The 16,577-nt window shown below is 53.0% G+C and overlaps 1 protein-coding gene across 3 annotated transcripts in view; it reads right to left on the bottom strand.

Moving 5' to 3' along the window:
• The window catches only part of ZFHX3 (zinc finger homeobox 3), a 127,043-nt gene that overhangs the window by 9,442 nt on the left and 101,024 nt on the right, over positions 1–16,577 (bottom strand). For all 3 annotated transcript variants that reach the window (XM_078606844.1, XM_078606846.1, XM_078606845.1), the window contains 3 exons: positions 15,883–15,990; positions 6,799–6,935; positions 5,958–6,158 (listed from right to left, as the gene is read on the bottom strand). In XM_078606844.1, the coding sequence (XP_078462970.1) occupies positions 5,958–6,158; positions 6,799–6,935; positions 15,883–15,990 (446 nt within the window). The remainder of the gene's footprint in view (positions 1–5,957; positions 6,159–6,798; positions 6,936–15,882; positions 15,991–16,577) is intronic.

Raw genomic sequence — 16,577 nt, 5'->3', positions numbered from 1 at the left:
AAACGCACCTTTCTCATTTTTTTTGTAAAAAGGCAATGGGTCTTAATTATGGGTTCATTTCGTACCCCGTTGAAAAGAAACAATGATGTGGCACTTTGGAGCTTTGTCCGGACAGAATAATGACTTGATATAAATTAATTACTCACGTAATTGCAGTGAGATTACCAGAGGCATAATTGAGAAGGCTCCTATGTAAATGGTAATGAGATGGTTGTTTTCCCATTCGCGTCTCTATTTTTCACACCGCATTTACAACTTTCTATCTTTTTGGCCGTATATACTTTAAGGTTCCTTTATGAGAAAGATGTTTTAATGTCACGTAGCTACGCTTACAATGATCACATTGCTCTATTTTCAATTTGTGCTTATTTTTTTAATCCTAAAAAAAATAATCAAAGAGTGAAACTAACGCGATATAGTTTGATTGCTTAAACAAAAGCTGGCGGTTATCGCCGCTCCGGAGGGCGGCAGAGAAGGCAAAGTATTTTACTTTCAAGCGGGGGATGCGGATAGGAAGGCGTTTCCACAATGTTCATACACGAATGCGTTTTGCTCCGATGAGGAGTGCTCCGGCGAATAACAGGCCGAACAGTATTTGCCCAGCACCTCTGCTGATGAGGCCCATGACATTGAAACCGGTACAGCAGAGGTTTTTTCGTTAAAACACGATTGCTGCCGGTGAACCCAAGTCTAAAGGGCCAATAAAGCGGACGGACCAAACGGTGTAATACATTCACGCGTAGACACGAAACGTGCACGGTGTGTTATTTATTTATCGTTACCCAACACTAATCGCTCAGAACGGTAGCATTTAAGCGATATGAATTGCGATCACGACGAAAACATGCGTATATTTATCTAGCTGCTCCGCTCTCACACAATCCCGAGTAAAATAATAAACACACTATCGAGTCTTATTACGGAGGGAAATAACCCCGTGTTCTCAGCCACTAATAGAAACACAATCCATTGTTTCCAAGTGACAGTTAATGAGGAAATATGATGGCAGCGTCTAATTTATTTGCCGTGTACTTCAGTGGCTAATATATCCCCCCAAATATTCTGTAAGAGATCCCACTTATACCGGCGCGGGTCAGCGAGCCTTCGCGAGAAGCGCAGCGCTCGTGCGCGCGCTCAAGAAATAATTACACAACCGCCACACACGGGCTGCGCATCACGAAACAGCGTTCTCCCACGTCCGCCATCTCCCCCCCCTCACCGTCTCTGGCCATTCCGCTGTACGCACAGAAAAATATTTGCAACTGACAAAATCGTTCCATCAGCAAAAACCACAAGGATAAAATATAAAAGAGTAAAAAAAAATTCTGCAGAAAATTAAGACAAACCTAGAGGGAGCCAATTCATTACTTGGCTGCGACGGGCAGCCGCGCAACCTTTGCTAGGAAGGGTAACCTCTTGGTGATTTAGTGCACTCTCATTACGGCCTCACCGGCGCTTCCCCTCGTGGGTGGAGGGGCGGCCGTTTTTCAGCGGAGCGGTATTAAAATTTCATAAAGGCGAGGGAGGCGGCAGGGCCCGTGGAAAAAAAAAAAGGCGTCCCAATAGAAGATGGGGGCCATGGAGGCCTGCTCCTGACCCACCTCATTAATGCGACTGCCGAGGAGGTTTTGCCTTAATAATCAAGGTCGTGCTGCGGAAGGCGTGAGACGATGATATCTCGTGTGTTCCTCGCAACAACAAGATCCCCGCGGCGAACGAGGCCGTCTGTACGACGAGTCTGTGCAGTGTGTTTGCTGTACGGCGTGTCCATGCAAAGTGTCTGCGCTACGCGTCTGCTGCACGACGCATCTTAGACGCGCGACGCGTCTGCTGCACATCGCGTCTGCTGCACATCGCGTCTGCTGCGCATCGCGTCTGCTGCACGTCGCGTCTGCTGCACGTCGCGTCTACTGCACATCGCGTCTGCTGCACGTCTTCTGCACGTCGCGTCTGCTGCAAATCGCGTCTGCTGTGCGACGCGTCTGCTGTGCCTCGTGTCTGCTGCACGTCGCGTCTGCTTCGCAACGCGCCTGCTGCACTTCGCGCCTGCTGCGCAAACCACGTCTGCTGCACATCGCGCCTGCTGCGCTACGCGTCTGCTGCACGTCGCGACTGCTGCGATTCACGTCTGCTGCACGTCGCGCCTGCTGCACATCGCGTCTGCTGCGCAACGCGTCTGCTGCACATCGCGTCCGCTGCACGTCACGTCTGCTGCACGTCGCATCTGCTGCGCACGCGTCTGCTGCACGTCGCGCCTGCTGCGCATCGCGTCTGCTGCGCTCGCGTCTGCTGCGCTACGCATCTGCTGCGCTACGCGTCTGCTGCACATCGCGTCTGCTGCGCAATGCGTCTGCTGCGAACTTTCTGTTTGTCCGCTATGGCAACAAAAAAAATAAACTATTTACTCATCTGCAGTTTTTTTCGTCTGACCGTCGACTTTTAAATGTTGCATTCAATTGTGCGGCGAGTTGAAACGGAAATGCATGAAGCGAAAATTGAATCTCTCCCTCAGACTGTGACTGGTTTTGCATAAATATACAACAGACGTGATCGGGATTGCCACTCACGTCCACGGAATTCACTCTGATGCATTTCTTGTTCCGTACCGTAGGGCATGATAATGAGTACGTTTTTTTTACGCGCCCCCCCCCCCCATTTTCTTGATAACTTGAGCGAGAATGGCCCCCCCATTTGTCACGACTGCTTCAAGGTGTCGGGCTGAGCGGCGCGGATGCTAATTAGAACTCCGAATGCAGCGGGGTCCCCGCATAACTTTGCCGAGTAGAACTAATATACAGCTCCCAGCTGTACAAATGCTTTGCGGAACGGCCCGAGGAGGAGCAACTAATGAATGGGGCCTTTTTATGAAGTTGCAGCTGTAACAACTTGCGGCGAGGCCACGGGATTCTTTGTGCCGAATCATTTGATCGATTATTACAACAAACAAAGTGCGTTTGCCTTGGAGCCATTTCAGTCCTTTAATTCACGCAGGTGGGGGGCGGGGGGGGGGTCTTCATTCGGGTCTGAACTTAGGTGTGTTTGTGTCTCGTGCCGTAATAAATTAAAACACGGGGGGCGGCCTTGCATCGCACAACGTGGTCACAGCTTCCGCCTTTTCACCTCGCAAGGGGCCATCAATTAAGATGCGAGGGGAATGCGGCGTTCCGACAGGGAGCGAGCCGGCCGTGCGGTCGGGGAGCTCATCTTGTTATTCCAACATTTAATATTTTTTTCTAATGGAAGACCCGCGCATTAAGAGCACGACGGATTTTTTTTCCTCCCATTTTCCCTCTCTCGGACCTTAGACCTTTACCGGCGTTTATGAATAATTTCCAAAATAGCGTTGTTGAAGCTTATATAACAATTTTGAAAAGGGCAGCGGTTCCAAAATCCATATTGATTCAACATGTAAATCACAGCCTGCCCACCCCTTGCCTGACATTTGAATGGGACAATGTTTGCCTGGGGAGGGATAAAATATTGAATAACTCATATTCATTATGGCCATAAGCCAGCTGATGCAGCCGGTGATGAAGCCGGCGATGAAGCCGGCGATGAAGCTAAAACGGTAACATTTTAGGCATCGACTTATCTTCGCAAGCTTCACTGAGGCAGGTGATACGGGACTTGGGCAGTTCCCGTTTTTACACTTGGCGCCACCTCCGAGCTCACGTGCTTGGACTTGGCAAGAGCACCACGCCCGGCCACCTTCATCTCCCCAGTGCTTATGTTTACACACCGCACTGGGTACTCGTTAAGGCCGAGTTGATCTAGGGGAGACGCCAGCAGCGATTTGGATATTTTCTGCCGATGTTGGCGGTGAACGGGAATCGAACTCGAGCCACCGGGTTCGTAGCGAATTGCGCTGACCACTCCACCGCCGTTCCACGCGTGATGAGATTTAGTGGAAGCTCCAAACACACGCAATATGATGCCGGTCTACACAGCGGAGTGTAAAACAATAATAACAAACAGGATTAAATATACATACAAAAAACAAATATAGCATCTAAACACGACCACAACTCGAGGTGCTTCGCAAAGCCAACTTAAAACTGAAGGAACAAAACATTGCGACGAAAACCTAAAACACACTGCGCTATTAATTCCACAATAATATTATCAACTCATCGCTCCAGGTAGGAGAGCACACGGGGCCTGGGGGTAGAGCGAGGTGAGAGGGGAGGGGTAGGCAGGGGCGAGTCCAGCAGCAGAGTGCGCCGCACAGACTCACCACACAGACTCGCCACGCAGACTCGCCACGCAGACTCACCACGCAGACTCACCACGCAGACTCACCACGCAGACTCACCACGCAGACTCACCACGCAGACTCCCCACGCAGACTCACCACGCAGACTCACCACGCAGACTCACCACGCAGACTCTCACACAGACTCACCACACAGACTCACCACACAGACTCACCACTCAGACTCTCCACACAGACTCACCACGCACACTCGCCACGCAGACTCACCACGCAGACTCAGCACGCAGACTCAGCACGCAGACTCAGCACGCAGACTCAGCACGCAGACTCAGCACGCAGAATCAGCACGCAGACTCACCACACAGACTCACCACACAGACTCACCACACAGACTCTCCACACAGACTCACCACACAGACTCTCCACAACGCACTTAGGAGGAGCAGGGCGGCGTGGGCGGTGGTTGTACCACAGGCCGAGGATGCCGTGTAAGTGCATTCAATTATGAATTTTCATAGAATTTGAATTACCTCATTGAAAATTGGACATTTCTTTACAATCGGCGCTATCACGATGACACGCACACATCAAGGCTAGGTCAAGTGTCAAGTATTTCCCTGCAGTCTCTACTCGTGTCAATCAAACCTCCCCTTATCCCCCTTCATTCATAGCCAAGGATAATTCCTTTCGTATTTTCATAGGAATGCGAGGCCACATTCAAAACGTAAAAGTCAATGAAGAACGGATCATTTCCCCGAACCTTGAAAAATGATTCAAGTCGAGCGCTGTATGGTACCAAGTGCAAGTAAACGGGATGGGCCGGGAGAGCGAAGGGGTTTTTTTTAACAAAATCAATGGCGCGCAATGGAGAAGAGATAAGTCTTAATTCTGTTTAAGACAGTCACAAGTGCCCTCGCCATTGACAGCAAGGTGACATCCGTTTGACACCGCGAGAGCGGCGGCGTGGAGAAAGGGCGACCTCCTGGCGAACGGGGGAGGTCAACGACAGCTCCATTGAGCAGGCGACGCGTAAACAGGGACTGGCGAGGCCAGACGGCTCCAGTGTCCCCTCTCAGAGATCGCGGTCGCTGGGAATCGGCGGAGCCGGGGAAGGAGGTTTCGTAATAAATTGCTTGCGGGTGGAAAGAGGACCAACGCTCTTAGAATCCAGAGTGCAGGAGGCCCAATTCAGTAATACTTTTCTCTCCAATGGTCTGCCCATTATATATTTGCCACCGACACGCCGATTAGGCGACACACGATGAACAAGCCCCAGCAAGGGGCAGAGCAGTGGCGGAGTCTCGGTGCCGGGCTGTCGGGCGGCGGATCGAAGGTCTCGCCGTGATATCGTGGTGTGTTTCTATATCACCCGTATAAGACTTCTCATCCCCCACGTGCAATATTCTACGCAAAAACGCGCATTACATGACAATTACTCGTGCGGGGCATCTATTGAACAAGTGAACGAGACGCAGGCACTGCAAATATCAACATTACGAAGTTTAAAAAGAATGACGCGGGCAGTTCGCACGCTACGCTACGAACCCCGAGTTCCAGTCCACCGCCGACGGCTGCCGTCAGTGGCGGGCGACACCCCCACGCCGCCTCGACCGTGGAGTGCCGCAAGCAGGGTCCGATGCGCCGGGGAGAGGCAGCGGATCGTCGCCAGGCGCCATTCACGAGACGACAACACAAACACCCGGGGGAGGGGACATCGACGGGAGGCGAGGGGGCGCGACCGTACCACGGCCATGAGCTTGTCGACGCAGTCGGCGGCGACGCTGTGCAGGTGCGTGAGGTGCAGCTGCAGGTGGATCTTGCTGCTCAGCACGTCCTGGCAGAGCGGACAGCGCAGCGCCGGCTGCACCGAGTGCTGCGACACCACGTGCATCTGGATGCGGCTCCCGTCGGCGCAGCAGTAGGTGCAGTAGGGACACTGGTATACCTGTGCAGAAGGGGCGGGCGGCGGTGTGAACCGAGCGATGCCTGCGTCGTGCCCGGCTGCGGAGCGTGGCCGTGCGGCCGAGTGCGCGACGCGCGAGGGCTCCTCGTCGACGATGCACGGACGCCGTGTGTACGTGTGCACCACGAGGTGTACGCGTGTGCGTGTGAAAAACACCGTGGTGGCCAGCGAGGCCTAGGGCAGGACTAGACGCTGCCGGGGGATGGACCACACCGGCGACGGGGCGATGAAAAGAGCTCGCACCCGGATGCCGAGTGGATTCATTACATCGAGGGATCGGGAGAGATGGCTTGGGGAGGCCTTCATGCAGCAGTAGATTGATCAAGCTGCTGCTGATGTGGTTTTATACAGCACTTCACATGCTCTAAACTAATGTGTAAACTAATGTGATTTCAAAGATGAACTTGTACCAGCAGCAGGTTCGTGAAGGGGCAGCCGCCGGTCGGTCATTCCTGCCGATGGGGAAGCACCCTTTTGTGATGATGGCGGCGCGAGATAAGAGGACGGCAGAGTTCGTGTGATCGAGGGCCGTGGGTGCACGCCGTCGGCTTGGGGCGCGAGTGAGCGAGGAGGGGGCGGCTCGTCGACATGGTGCGTTTAAACGTGGGGAACGCGCTGGCACCTGCTCATGAGCCGGGGTTTTGTCCTCCAGGGGCTTGGGCCTCTTTGCAGGACCCAGGTCCTCGGCGCCATCCGGCAGCGACGGGCGCTTCCCGATGGGAGATTTCCCCGGCTGCTCCTTCCCAGCAAAGCCCGTGGCTGCCAGATCCACCGCCACCACCATAGCCGCCGCCACCGCCACCCGTTGCCGCCACCGCCGTCACCACCACGACAGACAAGACACGACAATGAAATGCAACACGTCAGCAAGTGGGCTGGCTTGCTCGCGACGGAATTAGGGTGGTGGGGGGGGGGGAGAAGCAGTTGAGAGATGTATCGATTGCTGGGCGATGCACGCGGTGGTCTTATTGGTTAATAATAGCCGAGAGCATCGGCTACAGGAAATGAGGGTCCGGGTTAAGACCCGCACAAAGAAGTCCTGATCCACAGCTCACCGAGTACACTCGTCAGTATATTAATGATTACTGTTCATCATCCTCCCCCTTTGCTTCTTCCCATTGATGCAATATAATTAAATAACCTCTTAATTGATTCGCTATCCTCGGCACTCAAAGGAAAACGCCAATCGGGTGGAATTTTGCATTAAGGTAAAATGACCGCAAGAGACAAAGCTTTGCGTGGACAAAGCCAATACGGGCGACAGAGGGGCCCGCGCAGCCTCGGTTCGTACGCAAAATAGCGCTGTGATTATTCAAAGAGGCAAGCATGGGGATAATCATTGTGAATGTTAGCTCGAGGACACTGAAGATATTGGTATGTCACAAAGATTAAACTTTTGAGTGCTGATCATTGTGACCACAAAAGGCGGCTTTCAATGGTTGGCAATCCACGGCCGAGCGGATCTACAAGGACGGCAGTGATGGCACTGGCGCACGCGTGCCTTGCACGCCTCACGCGTGCAGGCTCTGACATTAATGTGACATTCAGGGCTTCGACACATTTATTTCATTTGCGCAAAATTGCTCGTGCTTTTCCATACAACAATGAACTGAGACCATTTAAGGCATGTGGGTGAATATATAAAAAATAAAGTATACCAGTACAGTCGAGCAGTCGAAAATGGGAATCGAGCCAGCAAACATTACACAAACGGTGGCTGTGTCGTGCGTCTTCAGAAGCAACAACGTCTCTGCGTGGACTCGCGGCAGTGAGCGACACTGCAGTTGGTCGACCTGCTCAGCGGTTAGATTCGAGTTCGGACGCAGAGTGCACGTTCAGTGCGGTGATGCGCTGGGCATGGCGGGGCCCGTTTAAGTGAGAAATGAAAATGGGCCCCACACCCGTCCAATTTCACTCCTCGAAGTAGCGCGCGGCACCCAAGCCCTTCTGGCCGTGGGCCCCGGTCCAGTTGCACTGCCTGCGCACTCGATAGCCAGCTAAGCCCCGCTGCAGTTCCGATGTTAACGCCCGTCGCATTATTTTTTAATTAGAGAGAAATCTGTAAGGAATACCGCGACAAAGGGTAAAAACTGCAAAACGCGTTCAACCTTGCAAACAGGAGAGCCAGAGTCCTTGCGTAAACCAATCGGCAGCTTTTAAAAAAAACTTTTCGATGCCGTGTGCGTTGCGCAACCCTTGAGCGCGAGTCGGGCGGCGCGCGTGCTGCCCGACGGACGCTGGAGAATGTCGCGCGCCGTTTGAAGTCGGCGCGAGCACGGCGGCGGCCAAGTCAAACAGCCCTCCCGTGGCAGCGTGCCCGCGCGGGCACGAGTGCTCTCTCCGCGCGCGAGTCGCGCAAATCGCATCGCCGTCATATTTTAGCTCCGCTCACGGCTTTGAAGGCCTCTCAAAACACAACACGTTCCCCGCACCGGAGGCACGCCAGCAATAACAAAGGAATCCGTGTCCCCGGCTTACAACAAAAATAACAATCGCGCGTCGACGCAGTGCCACCATCTATTATCAAACGTGATTAATGAAAGGAGTCATTACCCACACTTTGCTTTCGTTTTCCGTCAAATTAACAAATATTTCTAAATTGTGTTGTCAAAAATCTGACAGCGTGATCAAGCACGTCTGTTGGCAACCAATCCTGGGAGCGCCGGGTGACGAATGCTGTGATTTTTTTTTAGATTCAACGTGCGCTTAGAGACGGCGCGGAAGCCGGCGGCTGTAACTCATTCTCGCACAAACGCGGAGGGGGGGGGGGCCCGCTCATGAACGAGGTTCACGTGAGCAAATTGGGCCGTTCGTTATTGAGGGAACGTACCGGCGCACACTGCTCCCGATCGTCGGGCTAGTCCCGAATTCTGCTATTTGCTGGCTGCCTGGAAAGAGAATGTCGTGCCCAGGGATTGCGGTGAGCAGAGCCGTGCGGCCTCGTTCTAAAAACGCCCCGTGCAACATTACAAAAAACAAACGCATCTTTGAAAACCATTTCTGGATGAAGACCTCCAATCGCTGTGTCGGTGACATGAGTTGTTTAGCCATACTTCAACCATGTTAGTGAAGTACAGTTGGTGAAAAGGGCCACCCAGAACCAGTTCGGATATCGCTCGCCACTTATGTTACCCTGTGGGCTGGCAATCGGTCCTCTGTTTGGCCGTGGGCATGTAGCACAGTGCGGTAGCACTTGACGAGTCTACAGTGAGAGAGTGTGATGTGCAACGAGTCGTCATTGTCTTCTTCTTCTGCTTCTGGTGGCCGTTGCAGAACGACTTTTCGAGAGTCAGCTGTAAACCATTGAGCCAATCAGTTGCTTTGAACGGTCGAGAAAGCCAAGCAGAAATGATGAGCGAAGGCTGGAGTTGAGACGCAGTAGCTGGAGGACGCTGCGGAAACCCGCGGGAGGTGACGGCCGCTACGCTCGCTGCCAATTTTCCGACGCGGCAACCGCTCCGCACTTGCCGAAATCGTCCTCAAGCCCAAGATCATAAAAAACTAAATCATGAAAACTAAATCCAGTACAGGCACTGGGGCCATATGACCCAAGCTACAAAAAAAATGCAGATTAACAAAACACAATTATAAAAACTTAATTTAGCATGAAGTGAGACATGGGAGGAATAAAAATGAAAGTGGATTTGATAAACAATGGTTCTGTTTGCCACAGAAGGGGTGGTAATTTGCTGCCACAGCTGTGGGTCCCGCCGCGGAAAGTTCCCACCCCAGAGATTCTTCAGCCATCTCGGGAATTTTTATTGCATCGCTCTTTACATGCCGTTTAGAATTACGCAGGGGCTGCGTACAGTGAGTGAGCCACTCGCCAGCTCGCCCTCCCTCTCTCACTTTCTCTCCCTTCCCCTTGCCCAGGATTTGCATAGCTGGCCTAAATGAGTTTTTAAGAATGCGGCCTCTTCGGTGGGAAAGAGTGAGAGGAGGTTGGAGGCTGGGGGATTGGGATGTAGGGGGCAGCGGTTGGGCTGGGTGGGAGTCCGCATGCCTGTGCCAATGTGATTAATAAGCTCGCGACACTGGTGAGGGCTAAGAGAATGATGCGTTTTGACTTCTTATTGGGGAAGAAAAAAACCGCTACCAGCATGTGGTTAATTGGCCGAATTAACATATGGGTAACGTACAGCAGCGAGAGCCTCTGGCACCCACATTAAGGCACTCTCAATTGCCCCATTAAAGCTCATGGTATGGAAAAATTGTTTTTTAACATTTCCAATTAAAATCTATCAAGTTTTCTGCAGGAGACAACCACTCGTAATGAATATAAATGAGTAAACCGTTATAGGGCCAGGCGATTATATAAAACAGTGCATTTGAAGGGTCGTGTGCTATTAAAAAAATTATACGAGTTGTTCAGAAATTACAGCCGAAAACGAATAACTTTGCTTAATCACCTTGAAATTGGTAAAATCAAAATTATGCCAGCTAAGCACTGGGAGGATGCTAGACAAAAGCTTTGTTTAGCATTTTTATTCAAGCAAACAAATTATATGGAAAATTATCCTTTGGAATAAATAACGGCTTCACATCGACGATATACAACGTGTATATACTTCTTTAAACAGTGCGGAAAAAGGGATCAGGTTACAATACAGTGGCCAAATGAACGTGATGGCTCAGCGGAAGCATTGGAGGATGGCTTTGTGATCTCGGTAGATGGACGTCGCTGGCGAAAGGATTCGAAGCTCGTGACCCACAGCAGCAAATAAAAACGCGAACCGCGCCAGGTGCTCGACTGGATACGGCCCCACGTGGCAGATTTTCGGACCAAAATAGCCTCGGCAGAAATTGTGTTGCCGTTTTGCCGAATGTGGAAGCCGTGATTTTGCATCGCGCGTTTTTTTTCTGTTCGTCTGAAAGACGACGACGCTCGTGCGGCCTTGGCGGGAGTCGGCTCGGATCGAGGGAGCTCCTGCGGTCGGGGCGGACGAGATGGCGGGGGGGGGGGCAAACGCTGGCTCCACGCTCGGCGGCGCTGATTGACAGATGCCACCGCCCATCAACCCTCCGATAACAAAAGGGGATACAAAAAATTCTAAAATCTATTCCGCAGCTGCCGGGAGTTTTATTATTATTATTTTCGCGTACGCTTCCTCTGGCCTTGACTGCCGCACTAATTGACACGTTGCGAGGCGTCTGGTGCCACGTGCGGGAAAAATCCACCCCTCCAGTCATATTCCGTGTCCGCACTTCAAGCCTCGGCTTGATAGTCTGTGTGCATTCGCTGCCGCTAAATAATAAATGAAGGGCCCGGGATTTATAAGTCGGCCGCGAACCGAACGGGGCGGGATGGAAAGCGGGCGGGCGCCGTTAGGCCGCACCCTTGTGTAGGCGATGGACCCACCGGCGGGACTGCCGTGCCGGCAGGTGTTAGGATTCACAACGTCAGCGATTCGTCATCCGTGAAAAAAAATAATCGCTGTCCCTGCAATCGGGGCCACGCAGCTCGAGCGCACGTGCCACCGGGCGTCGAGTGATGGGACGTGACCAAATGTGGCTGGCTTCTCTCTGCGCACGCATACGCGCGCGCGCGTGTGCGTGTGCGTGCGTGCGCGTGCGTGTGTGTGCGCGTGCGTGTGTGTGTGTACATGTTTACCGCGGTGACCGTACCGCCGTCCGCCAGAGGCCTCGCTCACACACAGCGCTGCGCGGCCACGTAGACAGAAGAAAATAAATACAAACGAGTTGTTTTTATAAAATAAAGACGTGTCAGCACTGCCAAGTGAAAACATCAACTTAATGAGAATGGTTCCAAATTATATACTAAAAACCCATATTGTTTGGAATTAAAGTGTATATGCTTAATAGGTGGCTTCACAGCTTAATAGCAGTGCGGCCTGTCCGGGTTGCTGCTCCGCTGAATATTTCTGCACCCAGCACACCGCATCCAGTACACCTCTGCCACTGGCTGTGGCTACTTGTCAAAAGCCGAGTTCCGTCTAGCAGCGGGGCCAGAAAATATCGAGTGAGGAATTATGCTTTGGGTGGTCTTGACGTGGACTCAGAATAATGGCACGACACAGACCGCAGCAAGACTCTGCCATGTTCCACCAGAACCAGCAGCCACCCCAGAGCCACGACGAGCGCCGCCACACAGGGTTGATTTAACCACACGTGACCCAGACAGCTCCAGACATTGAAATGTCAGGTCCAGTAAAAGCCACGACACCCCCCCACCCTCCCTCAGCCCCCCTCCTCGCTATCTCCCTCCTCCACCCTCCTGACCCCACGTGCGCACGCACACACAACCCGACCCTGTCCGGCGTGGGACGCACACAGACATGCAACCACAAAACACACGAGGGTGATGCCACCACCACCGCCACCACCGCCGCCGCCGCCGCCAGCGCCGCTGCCAAGCTTCGGCAAAACCGTGGACATGGCCCCTTTGCCACCGGTGGTCAGGGTGCACACGAAGGTAATGGCAGATAGAAATTTATAGAGCGTGTCAGTCTGGGCGGCCAGTGTCGCTGGAGGCGATGCGTCGGCGGTGTGTAAATGGCAGACAAAGCGAAAGGGAGATGGGAGCACGAGGGGCAGGGAGAGCGAGCGAGGGGGCGAGCGCGGCGCGATTTGTCCACTCGTGTCCGCGCGCTATTTTGTCCGACGCCTAAACAAGTACATTAGGGAAATGAGATGGCGAACCCGGCCGTGTCCTCTTTGACGGGGAGGGGGGGGGTCGCGCTTCTCTACCACCCCCCACCACCAGCCACCCCGTGCGGTTTGGTTCCCATCCGCGGTCTGTTTATCATTGGCGGACTGTGTACATTGAGTAGGGCCTAAAACAACACGTGTATCTGTAAGCAAAGGCTGGGGGGGACCACCTACATGCAGAGGGGAGAGGCTGGAGGGGCCACGCGGAGGGGGGGGGGGCGCACCACGAGTGTGACCCACTTTCAAATGCTTTAATAACGCCGAGTTAAAAAGCCTGGAGGAATAATTCATGAATGGTAAGGTTCGGATGCGGAAATTTTATGCTGAACACGTCAAGCCGGATCTAAATCACTTGTGATCGGCATGTTATGGGAACAACAGCTCAGCTGCGCAGGACCGATCAACTCAAATGCAACAGTAATATTTTATCAGCACTGCCACTCTGCAGCAGAGCAGTGGCTTGAAAAGCATGAATCATGCGATGTGAGACTTTCAAAAACCAGCAGCACGGGAGCGGACAGGGCGAGATGGAGTGGAATGCCGCCTTCATTACCCCTGGATTTTCATTAATATTAAAAACGGGTTAAATTAGTCTCTTTTAATGAGACTGTCAGGAAAATAACCCGGAGAGGGGGGGGGTCTGTCGATGTCAAATGTAATTTCTTGGCCTTGTCAGGCACAGTCAAACACCTTATTTTATATTTTACAAATGGTGAGGGCTGAATTCGTTTAGCCAACGTTCAATACGCCCGCACGTCGGCCGCAGTCCACGCTCACCGCTCGCAAGCGTCGTCCGGCGGAACGAGCCGGGCCCCGGCCAGTTGGCCAGTTGGCCGGGTGGGCGGGCGGGCGGTGGACCAATTACTTTTCACAAATTATCGCCCGATTTTTGCAACCCTCAGATAAGCTAAACACACACACAGGGCTCTGCGGCGGGCACCCCAGGTAACAGAAAAGTTCGGCCTAGCCGCACATTGTGTACCCCACTTCATTTAAAAGAAGAAAACTCTCGAAGTGTAACGTCCCGCTGCACGGCAAGAGCACGTGCTGTCTGTGTGTGTGTGCGTGCCCCACACAGATGTGTTTTAAAACTTTGAAACTAAAATATAAGTAGGGGTATTGTGTGCAATAGTTGGCGCACCAGCCTACCGATTCGGTGGCCCGGGGTTTGATTTCTGGTCAAGGTCCCCCCCCCCACATCGCTAACTTACATTGACGGATGTGGCGAAGTATGGCCAAACAACCTTCACCACAACCGATATGGCGAGGAGTGGCCTTCACCCAGCAGTGATTTGACAAAGGGTAATCACCAGGGGCGGTTTCTTCATTAGGGCGATTGGGCGACGCACCACCAATGTCATTCAGCCACAGAGTCACGCTAGCCGTCACTATGCCGCTGGATATAGTCCAATCAGCGTCATGTCACGTTCTGTGGAGTACCGCCTCTTTTTGGGCGATTTCACTACGGGTGAGAATCGCCCCGAGTGGCCCCATAGACTTACATTCAAAGATGTTTTTTTTCGAACGGGGGCGCTGCAATGCATTCTCTATGGCTTCCGGGAGGGCATGCACTAACGTGCTTACGTCATCATACGTGCTAACGTCATCATACGTAAGCACGTTTCATCCAACAATATAATTTATCGCCACCTAGTGGAATCTTTAATAAAATAAACTTTAGTGGTTTGTTTTAATAGTGAGTATATAAACAAACAAGATGTATTGTAAGAGTCACTTTATTTTTCATTAATATTAAAGAAGTGAAGTTGCCTTTACATGCTTAAGCTGTTAATTTATTCATTGCATGGGTGGACCTTATCCTTATCAATCATCCAGACATTTGCCCCCCCTGAGAGATTTTGTAGGAGCCGCCACTGGTAATCACTATTTATGATTACGCACCTCCGAATAGCACGGTTGGCTATGTACGGTGCGAAAGAAGTTTAACGTACATACAAACATAAAAGTCCCATTTAAACAAAATATGTGATTTAAGACTCAGTAAACCCAGAGGAGGCCCAGCACCCAATCCGATATCATTCACTGTTGAACCTGGGTCGCTGGGTTCACAGAGCAGCGCGCCAACCACTGCGAAACCAAAGCTACAGCAGACACAGGCTGTATGGGGGCAAGAGCTACTAGCGAGCACCTATGAAGGCTGGCACGGCACACGAGGGGGTGGGTGGCCAGCACCATGTCCGACCGCCTTTGTCTCCCCAGTAGCGATATTTACACACTGCACGCGGTACTCATTTGAGGCTGAGGCGACCTAGGGGAGGCCTATGACCGGTACAGATAACCGTCACTGGTGTTGACCGTGAGCAGGAATCGAACTCAGGTCGCTGGGTTCGTAGCGCAGCGTGCTAACCGCCACACACATTGTATATATATAATAATGTCAACTTGTAATGCACCGCGCAGTATTCGCTCGCTCTCGAAGAGAGAGAACGATTCAAAAGGCACGAAGCGGAGCCACAGATGAGCAGGCAGGCGGCAGCAGCAGCCAGGCGATGATCTGGCACCACCAACTGCTTAAGCTCGACAGGGGTCCTCTACATATCAAGATGGTTTCAGCCAATTAGCGAGCTTCTACAGGAAATCTGAGCACCTGGAGAAAAGTTTCATGTGGAAGGGGAGGGGGGACACTCGAACCCGTGCACAAGGAACAGAGGGGGATCAGTCCACATTTGCCAAAACGACTTCTCCTGGCAAAGCCAGGGTATGGCACCTCCTAGACGCCCGCAGGGTCAGGTTGTTCCACACCAACCCTCACAGCCTGCATAGTTCTGAATTGGAGGCATGCGCCACCACCGTAGAACAAAGACGGATTGTTATACGGCGGTGGCGGGCGGTGGTGGCGCACGCATGTAATCCGGCACTGTGGAGGCAGCGAAGGTAGTCTAATCCATCAACCCTCGGCCACCACCACCACGCACGACCACAGTGACGAGCGGAGCGTGCTCTCCGCAGGCCTCATGACCAGAGCGGCGTGATGCATGCGTGTCGGAGATGCCGGCGGCGGGGGGGGTCAACGTACCCAGGTCCTTGTCTCCGGCCTTCTGCTCCTCCAGGCTGCCATCCACGCCGAGGAACTTGTCATTTCCGGACAATTCGGCGCCACCCTCGGCCTCCTCGCCCGGCTCGCCTGCAGTCCTCGCGCACCGACACCGCGCGACCGTGAAACTCGAGAACCGCCGTTGTTCCGGCACCAAGGGAAACCCACGCGGATTACCCGGCGGATCCCAGCGGCGGACAGGGACACGGAGAACGGGAGGTGGCGGAGATGGGAGATAGGACGGGAGAGGCGGAGGATGGGAGACGCTGACGATGCGGGACACGGAGGAGAGCAGGCAAGAAGGACATGTGACGCGGGAGCGCCGCTGCCGAGGGACAAGTTTGGATGGTTGTCGTCATCGTCGTTCCGCAGGTGGCTCCAGGCGCAGGGGAAACAAAAACAAACTGACCGCTTTTCGTTTGTGAGCGTGCAGATCTCGTCTCGGCTCATCACATGCAGTCGCTCTTTCGCGCTATAAACACCACCGGAACAATCCTGACAATCATATTCACAAAATAAATAACCTGCCCCAAGACGAGATACGTCGTATGTGTCCCCGCACCCCCGCAGGGGAGCGGAAGAGGGAGCAGCCAAAACCGATGCCGCAAGTTTCTTTCGCGGTGTCCGTGGTCCCGTCTCGGCTCGTGGAGCGCTGCGACCGCGCGTGACTGGCGGCA

This window comes from Lampetra planeri, chromosome 26, assembly GCF_965212315.1.
Source record: "Lampetra planeri chromosome 26, kcLamPlan1.2.h2, whole genome shotgun sequence".
NCBI classification, from domain to species: domain Eukaryota; kingdom Metazoa; phylum Chordata; class Hyperoartia; order Petromyzontiformes; family Petromyzontidae; genus Lampetra; species Lampetra planeri.
This window is presented reverse-complemented; position numbering and strand designations above follow the sequence as displayed.